At 55.8% G+C, this 16375-nt stretch overlaps 7 protein-coding genes across 7 annotated transcripts in view; 3 read left to right on the plus strand and 4 right to left on the minus strand.

Moving 5' to 3' along the window:
- Nucleotides 1-2309: 2309 nt before the first annotated feature.
- On the minus strand, nt 2310-3511 carry SDRG_05077 (hypothetical protein; the record flags this gene model as incomplete). The annotated part of the gene is made up of 4 exons (XM_008610772.1): nt 2310-2592; nt 2640-2812; nt 2864-3148; nt 3203-3511. The coding sequence occupies 4 exons, from the start codon at nt 3509-3511 to the stop codon at nt 2310-2312; spliced, it is 1050 nt and encodes a 349-aa protein (XP_008608994.1).
- Nucleotides 3512-4364: 853 nt separating this feature from the next.
- Nucleotides 4365-5711, minus strand: SDRG_05078 (hypothetical protein). Its single transcript, XM_008610773.1, has 4 exons — nt 5325-5711; nt 4978-5277; nt 4737-4930; nt 4365-4682 (listed from the first exon to the last, which is right to left on the minus strand). Exons 1-4 carry the CDS (start codon nt 5655-5657, stop codon nt 4403-4405), a joined length of 1107 nt encoding a protein of 368 aa, XP_008608995.1. The 5' UTR covers nt 5658-5711; the 3' UTR covers nt 4365-4402.
- A 696-nt stretch (nt 5712-6407) lies between these two features.
- SDRG_05079 (hypothetical protein) lies at nt 6408-8036 on the plus strand. The gene is made up of 4 exons (XM_008610774.1): nt 6408-6492; nt 6541-6675; nt 6722-7162; nt 7215-8036. The coding sequence occupies exons 1-4, from the start codon at nt 6430-6432 to the stop codon at nt 7875-7877; spliced, it is 1302 nt and encodes a 433-aa protein (XP_008608996.1). The 5' UTR covers nt 6408-6429; the 3' UTR covers nt 7878-8036.
- SDRG_05080 (hypothetical protein) lies at nt 7950-8813 on the minus strand (the record flags this gene model as incomplete). Its single annotated transcript, XM_008610775.1, has 4 exons — nt 7950-8129; nt 8187-8338; nt 8389-8658; nt 8705-8813. 4 exons carry the CDS (start codon nt 8811-8813, stop codon nt 7950-7952), a joined length of 711 nt encoding a protein of 236 aa, XP_008608997.1.
- A 768-nt stretch (nt 8814-9581) lies between these two features.
- SDRG_05081 (hypothetical protein) lies at nt 9582-12121 on the plus strand. The gene is made up of 11 exons (XM_008610776.1): nt 9582-9717; nt 9762-9948; nt 10000-10450; nt 10501-10908; nt 10964-11052; nt 11109-11224; nt 11274-11320; nt 11372-11492; nt 11536-11563; nt 11626-11714; nt 11762-12121. Exons 1-11 carry the CDS (start codon nt 9610-9612, stop codon nt 12080-12082), a joined length of 1965 nt encoding a protein of 654 aa, XP_008608998.1. The 5' UTR covers nt 9582-9609; the 3' UTR covers nt 12083-12121.
- A 107-nt stretch (nt 12122-12228) lies between these two features.
- On the plus strand, nt 12229-15223 carry SDRG_05082 (hypothetical protein). Its single transcript, XM_008610777.1, has 18 exons — nt 12229-12355; nt 12403-12601; nt 12650-12786; nt 12834-13141; nt 13196-13299; nt 13351-13639; nt 13686-13774; nt 13821-13936; nt 13976-14022; nt 14071-14191; nt 14236-14263; nt 14309-14397; nt 14448-14537; nt 14586-14621; nt 14671-14691; nt 14761-14790; nt 14845-15046; nt 15095-15223. The coding sequence occupies exons 1-17, from the start codon at nt 12266-12268 to the stop codon at nt 15022-15024; spliced, it is 1974 nt and encodes a 657-aa protein (XP_008608999.1). The 5' UTR covers nt 12229-12265; the 3' UTR covers nt 15025-15046; nt 15095-15223.
- Nucleotides 15224-15300: 77 nt separating this feature from the next.
- The window catches only part of SDRG_05083 (hypothetical protein), a gene marked incomplete at its 5' end in the record, with an annotated part of 3341 nt that continues 2266 nt past the window's right edge, over nt 15301-16375 (minus strand). The window contains 6 exons of the mRNA XM_008610778.1: nt 15301-15527; nt 15575-15613; nt 15658-15858; nt 15903-16019; nt 16063-16151; nt 16197-16224. Coding sequence (XP_008609000.1) covers nt 15330-15527; nt 15575-15613; nt 15658-15858; nt 15903-16019; nt 16063-16151; nt 16197-16224 — 672 coding nt within the window. The 3' untranslated portion in view covers nt 15301-15329. The remainder of the gene's footprint in view (nt 15528-15574; nt 15614-15657; nt 15859-15902; nt 16020-16062; nt 16152-16196; nt 16225-16375) is intronic.

The raw sequence follows: 16375 nt of genomic DNA on the forward strand, positions 1-16375 counted from the left end.
CTTCGTCATCCGTGGCACTGTGCCACCAGCAGCTCGACCAGCAGTCGCGTAACCTTTCGATTTCACCGACGTTGACCATGCGAGTCTACTCTTACTCGTTGAAGGTCCTGCGTGAGTTAGCGTCTCCACCCACATTTCTCAGTGCGTACAAGTGCCAAATCTACCGTCGTACCGCAGTGCCAATTTGGCAGGCGCGTTCGCTCAAACCCCCTGTTTCCGATCGGCCCGCGAAAGAAACCACCCACGTTCGCATATGCAAATCAATGGCTGTGGATGCCAAGCACCCACGCCCGTGTCAGTCTGCCAGTGTCGTCGATAGCGCAAACAAGCAATCAAACTGAATTCCAATTACGTCCGACGCAAGCAGTCTTGTGGTGGCGCGTCGCGCCACTACGTACTAGTATGCGGAGATCGCATGTGTCTCTGTCAGCGTCTCGATGCAACTTGCCAGACACGAGCTCCGTGTAGTGATAGCTAGAGGCGGGGGCGAGACACGAATCGTTCAGTGAAAGCTGGCCCACCTGGAGGACACTCTGGAGGACAGAGGTCTCAGCGCCAGGATGAGTTTTTATAGCGTTCTAGAACCTCTAGAACTCGAATGGTCGAGGCACGTGAGACGGCATTGGTGCAGGTGAATCGATCGCCCATTGCGCTGCGAACGCTTGAGTTGCGGCGACTAGAGTGAACCTCCTAGTAACGGTATACTACATCTTGGGTGTTGAGAGCATGAATGATCACGCTTGCAAATTTCGAGGCGTGGGAGCGATGGCATCCACATTCTAACGTTAACGTTAGGACAAGGATAGCATCAGTAGCGCGGGGTATCCAGCAGATACAACTACGAATGCCCATCCGATCGATATGAAGATAGATTAGGATATGGAAGGAAGATAGCACGCGTCCTTTTCGAAACGTTCGAAATTTGAGCCTCTCATCGATCCTGCCACCTCGACATGACGTTTTTGCAAGCTCGTCGTCAAGGAAGAAGAAAGGAGCTCTATCGAGTGCCTCTCTCGATCCTCGCAGCGGCTGTAAAGTAATCGCAGCGGCTCGTGCTCTATTCATGGGGCTGAACGCTGGGGCTGAGAGAAATTGTGGCCAATGCAAGCCACCCATTATGCCAACGTCAGGTGGATAGATGTGCCGTCCGATGCAAGTGAGAGATGCGTTGTAAGCATACTCAAAGAGCTCGACATGATCACCACGCAAAGAAGCGATGGCGCGACGCGGCGGACGCAATCCCAGGTATCGTCCCATGCGGTCGAGACGCCGGGGGGCAACCACATGGCGAAATAAACATCGCGTCAGCAATGCCTGTATACGACAACATCGCGCGCCAGACGATGACGTGGCGTGTTGTGCGACAGCTGCGTCAGGCATCCAGACACAAAAGCAACTGGAAGGTTCGAACAAGGCAGCGTTGACCGAGTGTTCGAATAGCGATACTCATTCGAATTGCACTGCAAGGATCTTGTCGACTGCGGTATTTGCGTCGCCTAGCGCACAGGAGATGCAGCAAGGCACTTGGCGACTTGGAGACAGCGAAGCCATTATCGTAGACAACTAGGTGTAGCATGGGACACACGGTCGGACATTTATTGTCCGACCTTGTGCTGCGATGATGCAATGACGCGGCTTCCTGCTGGTCAGTGTGGGATTCCGCCTTGTTCTTGATTGCTCTCCTAGGAGCCAGACCGACAGACGTCGCATTGAAGTCGCATCTCTCAACCTCCTCACACAATCACCGTGGGCATGAAAGCGGATCACTAAAATGCCGGAAGTTTAACATCTCTGTGATCCGCTCGACAATTTGCGTTCGAATTCTTGCAAGTTGGATGATGGTTTTTGGCGAGCTCTGCCTGAGACTGTCCTAGCAATGGGGTCCTCTTCGATGCACCTGGAACGCCCCCCCGCCTCGAAGATGTGCATTGCACTGCGGGGGGGTGGAGCAGAGGGCAAATACATCAGGCAAATAGAGCATTCTGCGCCCATTCTTATCTATCATCGCGTCAACGCCACGCTTGGCATAGTTTTGGCTGTGTGATCTCGGAAAATGGCCTCCTTCGTCGGTCTAGTTCTCCAAACACGACGACAGTCTAGTCTCTCGTCTCAACATGGAGACCACGGAGTGGGAACGTGCCAAAGGAAGAAGCTTCGTCGAACCAGAACGCGCTTGCGAGGCCCTTCTATACCCACGTGGAAGTACCTTCCGCAAGCCCACTTTTGATCGTGTCTCCCATTTCTATATGTATGGTATTGTTTTAACACTAGAACGCGATCAACCTGTCTATGGAGCACGCTGTCAGAGTCTACGGGTTTGCACACGGTCGTTGCAATCGACATCGCTGAGCGTGCGCCTCGCACACGAGCTTCTGGATGTGCAGGAATCGCTCCTGTGCCGCACTGGTCGCTTTGGCAGCCAAGCGCTGCTGGAGCTCAGCGTCGAGATTTTGGCCCCGCCGCATTGTCGCTAGTACGTCGGGGTGCTCGAGGCTTGCTACAGCAAGCATTGACGCGTGGCGTGTCACGGAGCGGCGCAGCCGCACACTTTGAACGACGACGTGGGTCAGCGAAAGCGACGTCAACACGATCCTAATTATCGTCCATTCAAACCACCGCGCAAGACGAGCCGAGCCTACCATTCTTGAATGTACGGGGTCGTACTCCCTACGTCCTTGTCATCGCTGTCGTGAAGTGTACAGTGCAGCAAGGTGATCGTGTCGGCATCGACAAAACACGCGTGGACATCGCGCTGAGCCTGCTGGATCGAGTACGTCGCTTCGGTCGTCGCCGTCTTGTGGGTGGCCACAACCTACGTTTGCGAGCCATTTTCATCCGCCAGCCTTCGGTCGAGTGTCTGTACCGTGCGCGGACCAAACGATAGAAGTGCTGTCCACGTTGCCGCGAGAACGTCGTCGAGGGACCCAAGGATAATATGCTGGGCGGCCACGAGACTGCCACGGACGTCCTGCGCCGCGTGCACATGATTCCGCACCGGCGACGGGAAGCCGGCATCAGAGACCATAAAGGCCGTCGCGCGCCGCATGCGCTCGGCAAGCCACGTCAGCGCCATTGTCTGGACCGTGCGGGGCGCCGCTGGCAACCGTACCCGCGGCCACGTGACCAGCGTCGATGTGCCAATGACCACCTAGAGCATGTCAGTCTGACATCGGCGCGTGATTATTCCGGGCCAATTTCGTACTGTTTGCGGTCGAGATTGGGCCGTCACCCATGCATGCAAGAGCTCGACGCAGTGTCTGTGGTCTGCCACGTGGGCGGACAATGTCCGATTCGTCGCGAGGCTGTCGCGCGTTGCGTCAGCGAGCACCTTTGCGATTTCTTCCCACGGCAGGAGGCAGCTCCGAGGCCGGTGACCCGACCGAAGTCCACGCAGCGTGCGCGTCAAGGCCGCTGCAGCGTCTGTCAGCGCGTTGTACTCGGCCAAGAAGCGGACGCGGGCCGCTCGTTTCGCTCGGCGGTCGCGGAGTCGCTTGCGCGAGGAGACGTCCATCGCCTTGACGAAGCGATAACGCGATGGCTGTGTATGTGCTATGGGTCCTAGCATAAGTGGCACTGCGTACGCATATCGCACGGACGGAGCAAACGGCGTTGACGGAGGCTTAAAGCATGAATCATCCAATATTGACGACGCACCTCGATTGGTTCATACAAACAGAAAAGTATTTTGTAGAATATATGCATTTGTATCACTGAGCAAGATTGAAAGGCGCGGGAGCAGCACGTGGTGCTGCGTATACAAACTGCCAAAGAAGACAAATGCAGGCAGGTGCCGCACCTCGTGTTATCATGGGTAAGGCCCAATGTCCCAGGCTGTGGACCAACTTGTCCAAGGCGATGGCACAAGGATTAGGCCACGACGTTGCGCGGCGCTAATCAATATTAGTGGATCGCGGTAGACACCTGCGTAGACAAGCCAGAGCTGTTTACTAACTCGGGCATGTCTTTGGCTACCATCTTCTGGGATTCCGTTTGGTCTACTTCTGAGTCAGATTTGAGCGGGTGCAATTGTAGTGCTTGTGAGTTGACGGGTCGAATTGCAACTACAAAAGTCGGTCGAGCTTTAGCTTGCATCACAGGACAAGGTCGAGTTTTTCGTCGACTCGTATCATTCGCACTTGCACAACTGCAGTCGATAGGAAGCAAAGAGAACTCCTATCAGAAACGGATCCTGCGTATGGCCTTGACAACAAGGAACCTTCAAAAAGTTGCATGCAAGGCTACAAGTCGTACGCACCACCTATGGTGCATAAAAATATTCACCCTTGGCACCTCCCACGGGGCATGAAAACCTGCTCGTGGGTATTGCATTGTATCGAGTTGCATCGCCTACTTTCTATCAATGGGACAACACGAACTGCGTCGAAATGTTCAAAATTTCGACTTAGTACGGCCGAGGATACGCGTCCGGGTTGGCTTGCACGTGGCGCAGTAGCTTGCGGAACATACCACCCATGCCCTCTAGCATCGCGCACGTATCGGCAACGAACCGGTTCGCGATCGCATCTTCCAACTCGGTCCCTTCTTTCGGCGCCAACGTCTCGACCAAACCCGGTGTGATTTCGTGGGCGTACGAGACCATCGAGGCGTGGTGGTTGTACGGCTGGTACACATGCGCAGATCGAATGAGGCATTTCGTCATGGACACGCGTCGAATCACATTCCTAAAGGTATAGTATTGCGTGAGGACAAAAATACATTGGCTTTTGTGGACGCACCATTCCTGAACGTCCTCCAACATGGCGGCGGATGCGGTAATGGGGGACGCGTCATCGTAGCGAATGGTCCGATAGTGCGTCACGGCGCGGTCGGGCTCGAGAAAGCACGTGTACAAGCCGTTCGAGACGCGGCTTGGAAACTCTTCGCGGTTGTAGCTAAGGCGCCCGTGGGACGTCGCCGCGTGGTGGAGCGTCTACGCGATTGCTGAGGCTGCCACGTCATGCTTTTGAAACCGTCTACCGAAATGCCTCCGCGCGATTCGTGCATGATCGTCGGGAGCGCTTGGCTAAACGCCCACCCGGCTGTCGCCGCCTCGAGGAGCGTGGCCTCCACGACCAGCTGCACGTAGACAGTGCCGCCGTCGGGGCTCCACACACCATGCACAGCGTCCTCGACGTCGCTTGGGAAGAGAGCGTCCGGCACTTGGTGCGGCGTCGCGTGGAGCATTTGCTTGGCGATCCAATCGAGCGCCACTGACCGCAGCGCCGCGTCGGACGACAAGTGCACATCTTTCCATGCAAACGCAGGCGACGTCGGCGGCTAACGTGTACATCAGTGTCAACGGTCCATGGTAGCGCCATCACAACCTTGGGAACGACAGCCAACGATGTAAGCCAGGTTTGGAGGCTCTGCGAGAGACGGCTTAGCTGCGTCACGCGATATCGAAGATCGTGCTGGGTTGCAACGCTCTTGTCCTTGGCCTTGGCAAGCGACGATGCCACCTCGCGCCAGCTCAAAAGGTACGCGGAGGACGGGCGGGCTGCCTCCCGCGCCGCCAGCGACGCCGAGAGGCTCGCAATTGACGACTGCAGCGCGTGGTACTCGTCGAGGAAGCGCTGGCGCGCGGCCTGCTTGGCGCGGCGGTCGCGGATCCGCTTGCGGGCGAGGCGTGTGGCATCGCCGCTCTCCATAGCGTCCATCGCACAGCGCTCGCTCTAGAAAAGTGGTCGACTTTGCCTTACCACCAGCTCGAGTCAGGTTGGAAAGTGGTGCAATACCGCATGGTGCGTCCCTTTTTTCACCGCCAAGATGCTGCCGCGAGCTGGGGGTTTGTATGGGAGACTGCCACGTATATGCCGTTTCGCCAGTGAGCTTGACGGTATGTCGACCGACAAATGGCGGGTGACGCAATCCAAACAGCCATCGGCGACAAAAATCAACGGTTAAGACGCGCACCTTCGCCAAGGGCATCGCTACGGCGACTGTGTTTGGAGACGCTTGCAAAGCATGATGCGTCAAGAAGTACGTTGCGTCGCTGCCGCGGAGGGCGGACGCCCTCGTGACTGGGTTGGCCGCACCGTGAGCCATGGATCGACTCTCTGTCTATTTCGACACCACGTGTAAACCCAAACTGGTGTCCTCCGCTGGATGTTGCCACAGGAGCGTTTGCATCCGGCGTCACTGTATAGTTTAACGGCGCGTCCGACTCTGTTACCAAGGCGGGCTGCTCCCACGCTTCCTTGCGATAGGCTTACATGACCAACACCAGACACGAGACGACTCGATCTCCCAAGCAGTAAGCTGTCGGTGCTGTGAACTGAGGTTGCATTCTCGACAGGCTTGGAGCCCAAAAATGCGTTCTTTTAGACAACCTGTATGAATACATACCCCTCTCGAACACATTATTATATATGGAAGGTATCGAACATAAAATGTGACAGAACACTACAACTTGGCGGCGGGTCCAAAGGAATGGCGTCCCAGGACAAGCACCACTGCACGTACTGCAATATATGGGTCCAGGGCGACCGCGTCGTACGTCGCTACCTCCTGCGACCGTGCGACTCACCCTCCAGCGTCTAGAGCATCCGCAACCATGAGGCCACGCAGCGCCACAAGGACCGGACCCAAGCGCAGTTCAAGATCCGCACGCGCGACCGCGAGATCGCCGAGCGCCAAGAGGCCAACATGCAGCGCGAGCTCGACCAAGTCGAACGCGTACGAAAAGCCTATACATCCGCTGCGCTGATGCAATATGGTGTAGAACGCACGGGCTCGGTTTGCACGCGACATGGCAGGGAAGACGCGCACGCAGGCCGAGACGCCGATCGACCTGCCAGCCGTCGGTCCGCTGCCTCGGCAAGTCGCACAACTTGCAGCGCCTAGCGCCATGCCACCACCACCGCCGCCACGTATGGTCGCCCCGCCGCCGCCGCCGCGAAACGTCCCCATGCGGCTCGCCCCACCTGTCCACGCGTATCCGCAAGCGCAGCAGCCGTACCTTGCGGCGCCGCAACACAGTGTAGCACCACCGCCGCAGGTACCACCACCGCGGGTGCCACCGCCACGCGTACCGCCGCCGCAGGTCCCGCCACCCCAAGTGCCACCGCCTGTGATGGCGCCGCCGCCTGCCCCCGCCCCCGAGCAGAGCCCTGGGTTCTACGTCGTCCGTGGCACCGTGTACCTCGAAGGCCAATTCCACGAAGTACGTACAACGACTCCATGTGATCTCTCTGATGCGTCCTATCATGCTCTAGTTCAAGCTTGTACCAAAAAAAGTCTGCGAGGTCTGGGTCGAGGACCTCGAGGACTGGCGGCCCGCCACGATCAGCAGCGTCGAGACCGACAAGAGCACCAAGCCTCCAACGAAGCGGTACGCTGTCGCGTACAAGGCCACGGACGACCGGACGGCGGCGGCAGTCTCTGGTGTCTTTACGAGCGACCAGCTCCGGCTCTGCCTCACGCTGCCGACCGAAGTTGCAACGGCCGAGCAAATCACGGAAAATGGCGGCAACGGCTTCCTCGACGCTCTTTACCAGGGTCGGTCGACGCAATATCTCGCAGCCCGCGCGCCAGGGTACGGCGAATGGTCGACCGTGTCGGTGCGCATCGTCGACGACGCCGTCGAGGAGAAGGCCCGGGCGGATGAGGTCGCCGCGTTTGAAGCCTCCAAGAAGGCGATCCAGCTCGAACGCGACAACGAAATGATCATGGAAGAGTCGCTGCACGCCGACAACGCGCTCGGGGCGTTCAACCCGTGGGGCGGCAGCTACAAGGGCATTGCGCTGGACGACGACGTGCGGTTGCCTCTGAGCGATGACGAGGCGGCGCCGGCGGCGCCCGTGGCCTTCAAGAAGCGTGCGCGCAAGGAGAAGAGCGGGCGCAACACGCGGCTGAAGCTTGGAGACGACGACGCGTAGGTGCAACATAGAGCTCAACCCATGTATATCGTGTGGTGTTACGTCATTCTTCTTCTTCATGCACAAGCGAATTTACATCTGCGCGCCCTGCACCTTGATGCGCTCCGCGTCAAGGTACGCCGTGCCGTAGGGCAAGAACTCGTCGCTGTGTGTGTCGGCCAACTTCTTGTACTCCTTGGCCTGGTTGGTCAAGTCGGCGATTTCGTCTTCCGTGACGTCGCGGACGTACTGGGCAGGCGAGCCGGCCCACAACTAGAGAGCATGATAGCATGAGCGACGAGGGCACAGGGCATGGTGGATGATGGATACCTGGCCCGACGGGATGCGGCGGCCCGGCGGCACGACCGTGCCAGCAGCCAAGATCGAGTTGGACTCGACCAAGGCGCCGTCAAGGACAATCGAGCCCATGCCGATCAAGCAGTTGTTTTCGATCGTGCACGAGTACAAGATGCAGCCGTGGCCTACATGGTATATGAGTGACCATGCTATCGCTGCACGAGATGGTGCGTACCGACAGTGACGTCGTTGCCGATCGAGGCGCCGGGCGCAAGGCCGGGCGTCGTCGTGCTCGACGTGTGGATGACCGTGCGGTCCTGAATGTTGGTGCGGTTGCCAATCGAGACCTTGTTGAGGTCGCCGCGGATCACGACGCCGTACCAGACCGACGCGTCATTGCAGATCTCGACGTCGCCAATGACCGACGCGTTGGGCGCGACCCACGAGTCGTAGGCCACCGACGGGACCTTGTCGTAGAGGTTCATGATCTGGCGGTGGCGCGAGACTACGCATGCATGAGCCTCTGAATGGCATCTGCAGGCGCCACGTACACTTCTCGCGGGCCTCGTTGCTGCCAAGCACGCGCAGGCCAAGGCGGTCCATGGCCTGGCCCGTCTCGCGGACGCATCGGCCGAGCTCGAACGTAACCTTCCGCAACATCTTCGCAGTCAAAAGTGGAATGGCCGCAGTCAGTGGCTCGGACGCCACAGAAGCGTCCCGTATCCGGAATCCATACTTTATCCCAATGTCCCAAATGAAAGGCGTTGGATTGGTCGAAAAGCTCGTCGTGGATGCCTGTGATTGGCCATTGCCGTCGAATTCGAATGATTTCCATACACGATCTTGCACTCGGAGGCAATCCCAAGCGCCATGCGTGTGCTGTACACCGCCGACGTGCGCCATGTTGTGAGCACTTATGCCATTCGCTCGAGGTTGCGCTACCGGTACACGCTTCGATCCCGTGTAAGGCATTGTTGACCTTGACGGCAACCGTCATATCGCAAGTGCCGAGATTGACGTCAAGGTCAAGCGATTTCTGCTTGGTACCGTCTTGTGGTCGACGCGTAGTCATAGTACTACAATGGAGATGCAGTATCACCACGACCGCAATATTCTATTCCATCCCAAAACGGGACGTCATACACTCCCAGAACAATGTTCCACGCGCTCAGATCTGCGTTCTACACGCTCAGATCTGCGTTCGACACGCTCAGATCTGCGCTCGTCTGCGTCAAAATAACGTCGACGGCCGTTAGAGAGGTATGGTTGGACGCAGTGGCGACACAAACGACCCACCACGACCACCACCACCAATAAAAATGAGGTTGCACGGAGCCAGAGGGCTGCCAACTAGCACGAGTCTTCGTCGGGCCCTCTAGATACTAGTAGGATAGAACTCGTCGGCATATGGTGGGGACACTTTTGTCGTGTACGTTTCAAGGTATTCATAGCACGGATGCTCGCGCATGACGCAGACGTGCCGTCCGAGGAGCTCAAGCGCCTCGTGCGCAAGAGCGAGGCCGACCGAAAGACGCGGTCTGCCTCCAAAGAGATCGTTGAAATGGTATGTTGATGCTCTACTCCAGTCTCAAACGCAATGCTGTATAGACCAACTATATCCTCTTTCTGACCCTCTTTCTGATTGCGACGCTCCAAGGCTGGAACAACTCGTCGTACAAGAGCCGCGCCATCTTGATGTCCGAGTTGCGCGACAAGCCTTTTCTGCGATCTCAAACCACCGTGCGCAAGGCCTTCAAGGACGTGGCCTGCATCGACGAGCTCCACGAATTCCTCGGTGACCTCGCTGAACTATTGGTGCTCAGGTCGGCAATGCATCTGTGCGTAGTCGGGCCGTTCTACGCCGCCTTGTACCTCGGGCAGTCGTACGACGCCGACGTGAGCTTCCCGACCGGACCGCTCTACGCGGGGCGGGGGTTCATCGCTGGCGTCGAGCGTGTCGTTGGGAGCGTCCGCATCGGGCAGCTTCGCGTCGATGGCGCCAAGTGCCAAGGCACGCTTGTGCACGAGCTACAGCACGGCGATTACGACCCGATGTGCTATCCCGAGTACAGCAGTACAGCAGAATCTATTGCGAGCTTTGGCTACAATGCGACCTACAACGCGCTCCCAATGGTGCCCAGCGAGCCGACGTACGTCTCGCGCACGGGCCGGTACTACCCGAGTCCGCGCTTTGCGGTGTTTCTTCCGTCTGTCGAGAACGACTCCTCGTGCGATCCATCGGCGTACACCACGACGTGCGACGTGTACAAGCAAATCGACGCGCTTCGAACCTCCAAGTGCGCACTCTTTTTGAAAAAGCGCAACTGCTGGAGCCTCGTATTTCTAGGTTTTTTGACAAGGCGACCCGCGTCGTTTTGATCGACTTTACGTTGTACAATGCCAACACGGACCAGCAGTCGGTCGTGCGTCTCGTCGCCGAGCACACGATGAGCGGCGGCCTCGCGACGCAAGCCGACTGCATGACGTACCGCCTGTACCGCAACCAAGTCGCCTCGGACCACGTGCGCTTGACGCTCGAGCTCCTTGTGCTGCTCCAAGTCTTTTTCCAGCTGTACGCCGAGCTGCGGTTGTGCCAGCGCCTGGGGCGCGCGTACTGGCACATGACAGCCAACGTGGCCCATGCGCTGAGCTTGCTGTTGTTTATTGCGTGCGCCGTGCTCCGTGTGCTTTGCTACCTCGAGCTGCCGGCGATAACCATGTCCTCGATGGGTCCGACGAGTTTTCCAAATTTCCGGTATGTTTCGCAATATTTTTTAATGTCATTATACGTAGTTTACTCGTGTCTCTAGTCCGTCGGCCAATTACTACATGATGGCCGACGTCGCGACAAGCTTTACGTGCTTCTTGTCGTGGCTCAAGCTCTTCAAGTTTCTTGGCTGTACGTACTGGCATTTTGGGTTGGCGTATCGAGTTCATGCATTTCGTAAATGCTAGTCCTACCCATGTTTGCGCCACTGACCAAGACCGTAACCAAAGCCGCTCGCAAGGTCTCGAGCTTGATTGTCATATTCTTTATTGCGCTCCTTGGCTCGGCGCTGTCGTTCCACATGGTAGGATTGCTCTGGTTGTACTCGATACATTGATACCTATTGAAATCAGGCCTTTGGCGCCGACCTCGAGCGCTACTACTCGTTTTGGGCGAGCTTGTGCGTCTTGTGTATGGTGTTGTGACGACCTCAGTTACCCCATATTGGTAGCATTGGGCTCCTCAGCATTCTCCAAGGCGAGCTCGATCTGCTCGAGCTCCAAAAGTCCAACCGGATCTTGGGCCCGATTTTTTTCGTGGTATTTGTGACGTTGATGTTCTTTGTGATTCTCGTACGTCCCTGCCTTCCTACCGATACCGATTATGTTGTCGTAGAATATGTTTATTGTCGTCATTTCCGATGGTACGCTGTCGACAAATTTGCATTTACGCCATTTTCACATGGTATTTTTTATGAAAATATAGCGTTTGCCGAAGCCAAGAGTGAACTCCATCTCCTCAACGAACTCAACGTCGACACACTCTCGAAAGAAGTATACCACCACGTTCTGCATGTACGATATTGTCGATGTCTTTGTCGTCGCTAACGCATGGGCCATAGAACATCGTCTTTCGCATTCCGCTGCTCGGCAAGATCCTACGCCGAGTGTACGACCGCACGGTCTCGCGCCTCGACAAACGCAAGCACGCGACCAAGTCGCTCAACGAGTGCAGCAAGCAGCACGTGCTCTTTCAAAGCACTCATGCGACTTCCCTCAAGCTCCTCAAGAGCACGCTCGCCAGCAAGAAAAGTCCTCCGGCTCGGTTTCAAGTCGTCCTCGACGAATACCGCAAGCATCAAATGGCAGTCGCGTCCAGCTGGACGACAACTAGTGCGGGCATTACGGCCGAGCTCGCCTTGCTTCCACGCACATCGTCCTAATCCTAATTTACAAGTCTACTAATTTGGTGCATGACCCAACAAGAAGAGGCATGAATCCACTGAAGAAATGACGGCGGTGAGAGCAGTTGCAGACTTGAAACATCTTGCATGGTGCCCGTGGGCTTTGAGTAAAAACAAAGCTAGATCGAAAACCCTATCGAGGGGGTGCTATCTGTAACTGGCATGACCGTCTCGAGAGCCGACTCGGACACCAGTGGCGTGACCACGGCAGTGACGCCGTCGACATCGGCGGCGCACGAAGTCGCCGACATGGTATGACGTCTCATGCACGAGGTTGCTGGACGAATCTGTCGATCTAGATGCGATACCTTGTCTTCCTCAGTCTCTTCCTTATCGTGACGGTCGGCGTCGGGTCGCACTCGGAGAGCGACTTGCCGTACAAAGTCACAGAGATGCTCGATAAGCAGCTGCGTGACAAGGACCTCATCGCAGAGGACTCGCACGTCCTCAAGCGCTTTCAAGACATCAAAACCATCCTCGAATTCCACCAATTTCTGAGTCTGCTGGTCCTACCTCCTTACAAAACCTCACCCAGGATCTCGTTAGCGGGGCCCTTCTACGACGTGGTGTACGGTAGCGACTCGTTCGACGCCGACTGGTCGTTCCCAGTCGGACCGACGCTGCCAGATCGAGACACACTGAGCGCGGGTAGTAAGATCATTGGCCAAGTCCGCATCGGACAAGTGGGTGCTATCGACTTGGTACATTGATACAAGCAAGGCGCATGTAGGTGCGCGTCAAGGGTCTGCCGTGTCCTGGCGCAATGGCGCAGCTCAGCTCCCTCTACAGTGTCCCACCAATGTGCTACGGAGACTATACAACGTCGACTGAGAGCAGCGAGACGTTTGGGCTACAACACAACTACACAGCGCTGCATGCGCGCATGGCCGAACCCATCTTTTATGCGCACTCGTACCACTCGTTTCCGTCACCGCTTTTCGCCGAGTTCTTTCCGAGTGCGGAAGACAGCAGCTGCGATTTCGAAACGCACTTCGACTGCAGCGTGTACGCACAGCTCGCGGCCCTGCGAACACACAAGTAGACGCTCGCCTTTAGGATTGGATCGATGCCATTGGATACTTGGATACTTAGGTATTTTGACCGTGCGACGCGCGCGATTTTTATCGACTTTGCACTGTACGACATGCACATTGACCACGTGACGACCGTTCGCCTCTTTCTCGAGCATTTTCAGGGTACAAAATACTGCGAAATAAAAGGATAAAAATTCAAAACGGCACATTTAGGCGGCGGTCTCGCACCCCAAGTCGAGTTTCTGACGTACCGCGTCTTTAGCTTTGAGACCACGGACGATTGGGTTCAATTTGGCTTGAGCATTCTCTTGCTCGTCGTCGCCTTGTACCAGTTGTACGCGGAAGTGAGCGTGCAGCCCGACAAGCTTGCTTATTTGCGCCAACCGAGCAACCTCGTCCAGCTGAGCAACTATGTGGCCTTTGTCGCTGTGCTCTTTCTCCGTATTGCGAGCGACCTGGCGCTACCGACCGAGATCCCACCGCATACCTTTGTGAATTTCCGGTGGCATTTATTCGAGGTTACGTGCGCGACGACTCATATCGACTAGGACGGCGTGCACGTACTATGGTTTGGCGCTCAACTGCCACAGCTTTTGCTGTCTCTTGTCATGGCTCAAGCTCTTTAAATTCCTCTCCTGTACAACGCATCGTTAGGCCACATGGCGCTCAGAAATTATGCTTAGTCATTCCAATGTTTGGCCAGCTCACGCGCACGGTGCAGCGGTCGGCAAGCCAAGTCGTGGAGCTCCTCATCATTTTCTTCATGTGTCTTTTGGGTGCTGCGCTCGCGTTTACTCTGGTACATCGCTGCGCTGCACGTTGTAATAACGCGGATTAGGGGTTTGGCAATCTCATGTACGACTACCACTCGATCACAGCGAGCTTGTACGTCCTCTCTTTGGTTCACGAATGCGACTAACGGCTATCCACTAGCTATACACTCTTGCACATTGTGACCGGCGACATTCCGCTGGAAGATTTGAGTCGCGCAAACCGGTTCACGGGCCCCTTCTTTTTCATGATTTACATGTTTATGATGATGTTTATCATTCTCGTACGTTCAAAAAACGACATATAATGTCCTTATCGCGCGCGTAGAACATCTTTATCGTCATCGTCGAACACGGTACTATTCGACCTTACATTCCGCGATGAGCACGCTTTTCATTAGCGTACACGGAGACCAAGGAGGAAATGAAGTTGCTACAAGACATGCAACTCGACGAGCTCTCCAAGGAGATCGTGCACCACTTCGTGCACGTACGCGGCCGAAGACAATATTGTCCATTGGAAAATTGTATTTATGGTAGAATATGATCTTTCAACTGCCCATCGTCGGCACGCATGTGCTCAAGCCACTCTACCATCGCTCCATGTACGCGACGACGGCACTTGTCGAGGTACACTATTTCTAAACATTTTGATCGCAATGTCAACGTTGCAAGTAGCGCATCAGCACGGACATGGTCAAGCGCGGGTCGTGGGTACAATATGACAATAGAGCGATATTCAGATACTTATTTTTTGGCGTAGAAGCAGACGCCGTCCATGCTTGTGCACAGCTCCCTCGCCAATGCACGTGCCATTGCTCACCAAGTCGCAGACTCATTTTCTCGTCATTAGGTTGACGTTCGCGTGCTCCAAACCGACGCGGTACCGTGCCACCGTCTCATGTCTCATGTCCAAGAACAGACAACTTGTCGTTAGGTCGCACCGCAGATGAACGACGTTGCGCGCGCTGACATCGTGGACGCATGCTACCAGCTCCTCACCGACCTCGAGAGTTTGCAATCGACGTTTGTACCAGAGCTCAAACGCCGACCTGGGACCGAGATGGTGCAGTGGGAGCACGACGCACACGCCTTTACGACGCGCTTCGATGCGTAGCGATTCCGACATTATGTCTTTGGTATTGTATATTGTTCAACACTTGTGTTTCAAGTCAAATTCAATCTAGCTTTTATCGCCTACGTACAATCGTAAACCTAAACCCGCGCGTAGAGGTGATGCAGGCTCAACTTTATCTTGAGATGGAGAAGAGAGCCTTCGTGCGTTCTTTATAAAATTGGAGTTTGGGGTTCGTCCGATCCCCCACTCGTGCTTCGGAGGACCAGCCGCCACATTTATAGGACGTAGATTCTACTTCCGAGTACAATATTGTTTTATTCAGTAATGGGAATGACGCATTGTGGCTACGGTGCGATGGCGGCCAGGCATTGTTGTTTGTACATTGCCAGATGCGCTTGGAAGCGAACGAGGTCCTCGACCGACGCGTGCGGCCCGAGCTCGAGGAGGCGCTGCCGCGCCCAGTGCACGGACGACGTGTACGCATGCTCGACTTCGCACAAGCTCTCACGGACGCTGCAGAGCCCGGTCGCACTCGGTGATGTCTACACTTGGAATGCATTTTTCGTGCGCGAGATAGAAAAAGTTGTACCGTCAGGGCTCGAACCGGCGGCAAGGTCATGCATGGCATCTAAAAAATACGATAAATCCAACTCAATCGAACCCTACACCTACTTTGCCGTGATCGGCCACTGGCACCAATGTCGGCTTGTTGCTATGGATCGGCGTCACGGGCTCGAGCAGCGTTGCAACCGCTGGTTTCTCGGGCGTGGGGGGGCTAGGTTCAATACGCGTCGAAGTTGGGGCGACCAGCGGCTTGGGCCGCACGAGATCGTCGGAATTCGAGGCGACAACAAGGTGGGCGCTCGAGACCGTCTGCCCACACGTGAATAGTGTGCTGGAGATAGGATGCGGGGTACCGACTGCAAGTGGCGATGGTGCATCGTGTCGACCATGGCCTTGGTGCGCTGGAGCGCGAGCTCGTACATGGGTTGGAGGTACCGCTTTCCGACAAAAGGGATTCGAAACACAATGTTCTACCATAGTTTATCACCAAAAGACAGAAGAGGGAATGTGTACATAGAGCACGTGGTGCACGATTTCTTTGGACATGGTGTTGAGCTCGACTTGGTCGATCTCGTCGAGTTCTGTCTGCGCCTCAATGTAGGCTACGCAAACGTGCATGCGACATTCCACAAGTATATAAAATCTACCGTCGGTGATGATAACAATAAACATATTCTAGACACAGTGCGTCAATCGGCCATTTCGAGCAACATGAAAAAATGCATACGAGAATCACAAAAATCATGAGAATGCCAAACGATGCAAAGAAGAGCGGTCCCAGCACACGGTTTGTTTCGACGAGCTCTTGGAATTCGAGTTTGTTGAC

Source organism: Saprolegnia diclina (genome assembly GCF_000281045.1).
Source record: "Saprolegnia diclina VS20 unplaced genomic scaffold supercont1.13, whole genome shotgun sequence".
In the NCBI taxonomy this organism is placed as follows: domain Eukaryota; phylum Oomycota; class Saprolegniomycetes; order Saprolegniales; family Saprolegniaceae; genus Saprolegnia; species Saprolegnia diclina.

What these genes read in the sequence shown, in the direction of transcription:
- SDRG_05081 (XM_008610776.1), top strand. Translation starts at nt 9,610, where the DNA reads ATGCTCGCGCATGACGCAGACGTGCCGTCCGAGGAGCTCAAGCGCCTC. An exon ending in CCAAAGAGATCGTTGAAATG is followed by an intron (nt 9,718 to 9,761) that starts GTATGTTGATGC and finishes AATGCTGTATAG; the next exon opens with ACCAACTATATCCTCTTTCT. An exon ending in TATACCACCACGTTCTGCAT is followed by an intron (nt 11,715 to 11,761) that starts GTACGATATTGT and finishes CATGGGCCATAG; the next exon opens with AACATCGTCTTTCGCATTCC.
- SDRG_05082 (XM_008610777.1), top strand. Translation starts at nt 12,266, where the DNA reads ATGACCGTCTCGAGAGCCGACTCGGACACCAGTGGCGTGACCACGGCA. An exon ending in CGAATTCCACCAATTTCTGA is followed by an intron (nt 12,602 to 12,649) that starts GTCTGCTGGTCC and finishes GGATCTCGTTAG; the next exon opens with CGGGGCCCTTCTACGACGTG. An exon ending in TGATGATGTTTATCATTCTC is followed by an intron (nt 14,192 to 14,235) that starts GTACGTTCAAAA and finishes TCGCGCGCGTAG; the next exon opens with AACATCTTTATCGTCATCGT.
- SDRG_05079 (XM_008610774.1), top strand. Translation starts at nt 6,430, where the DNA reads ATGGCGTCCCAGGACAAGCACCACTGCACGTACTGCAATATATGGGTC. An exon ending in AGCTCGACCAAGTCGAACGC is followed by an intron (nt 6,676 to 6,721) that starts GTACGAAAAGCC and finishes AATATGGTGTAG; the next exon opens with AACGCACGGGCTCGGTTTGC. An exon ending in TCGAAGGCCAATTCCACGAA is followed by an intron (nt 7,163 to 7,214) that starts GTACGTACAACG and finishes ATCATGCTCTAG; the next exon opens with TTCAAGCTTGTACCAAAAAA.
- SDRG_05078 (XM_008610773.1), bottom strand. Translation starts at nt 5,657, where the DNA reads ATGGACGCTATGGAGAGCGGCGATGCCACACGCCTCGCCCGCAAGCGG. An exon ending in AATCGCGCGGAGGCATTTCG is followed by an intron (nt 4,931 to 4,977) that starts GTAGACGGTTTC and finishes GCAATCGCGTAG; the next exon opens with ACGCTCCACCACGCGGCGAC. An exon ending in TTGGAGGACGTTCAGGAATG is followed by an intron (nt 4,683 to 4,736) that starts GTGCGTCCACAA and finishes CTATACCTTTAG; the next exon opens with GAATGTGATTCGACGCGTGT.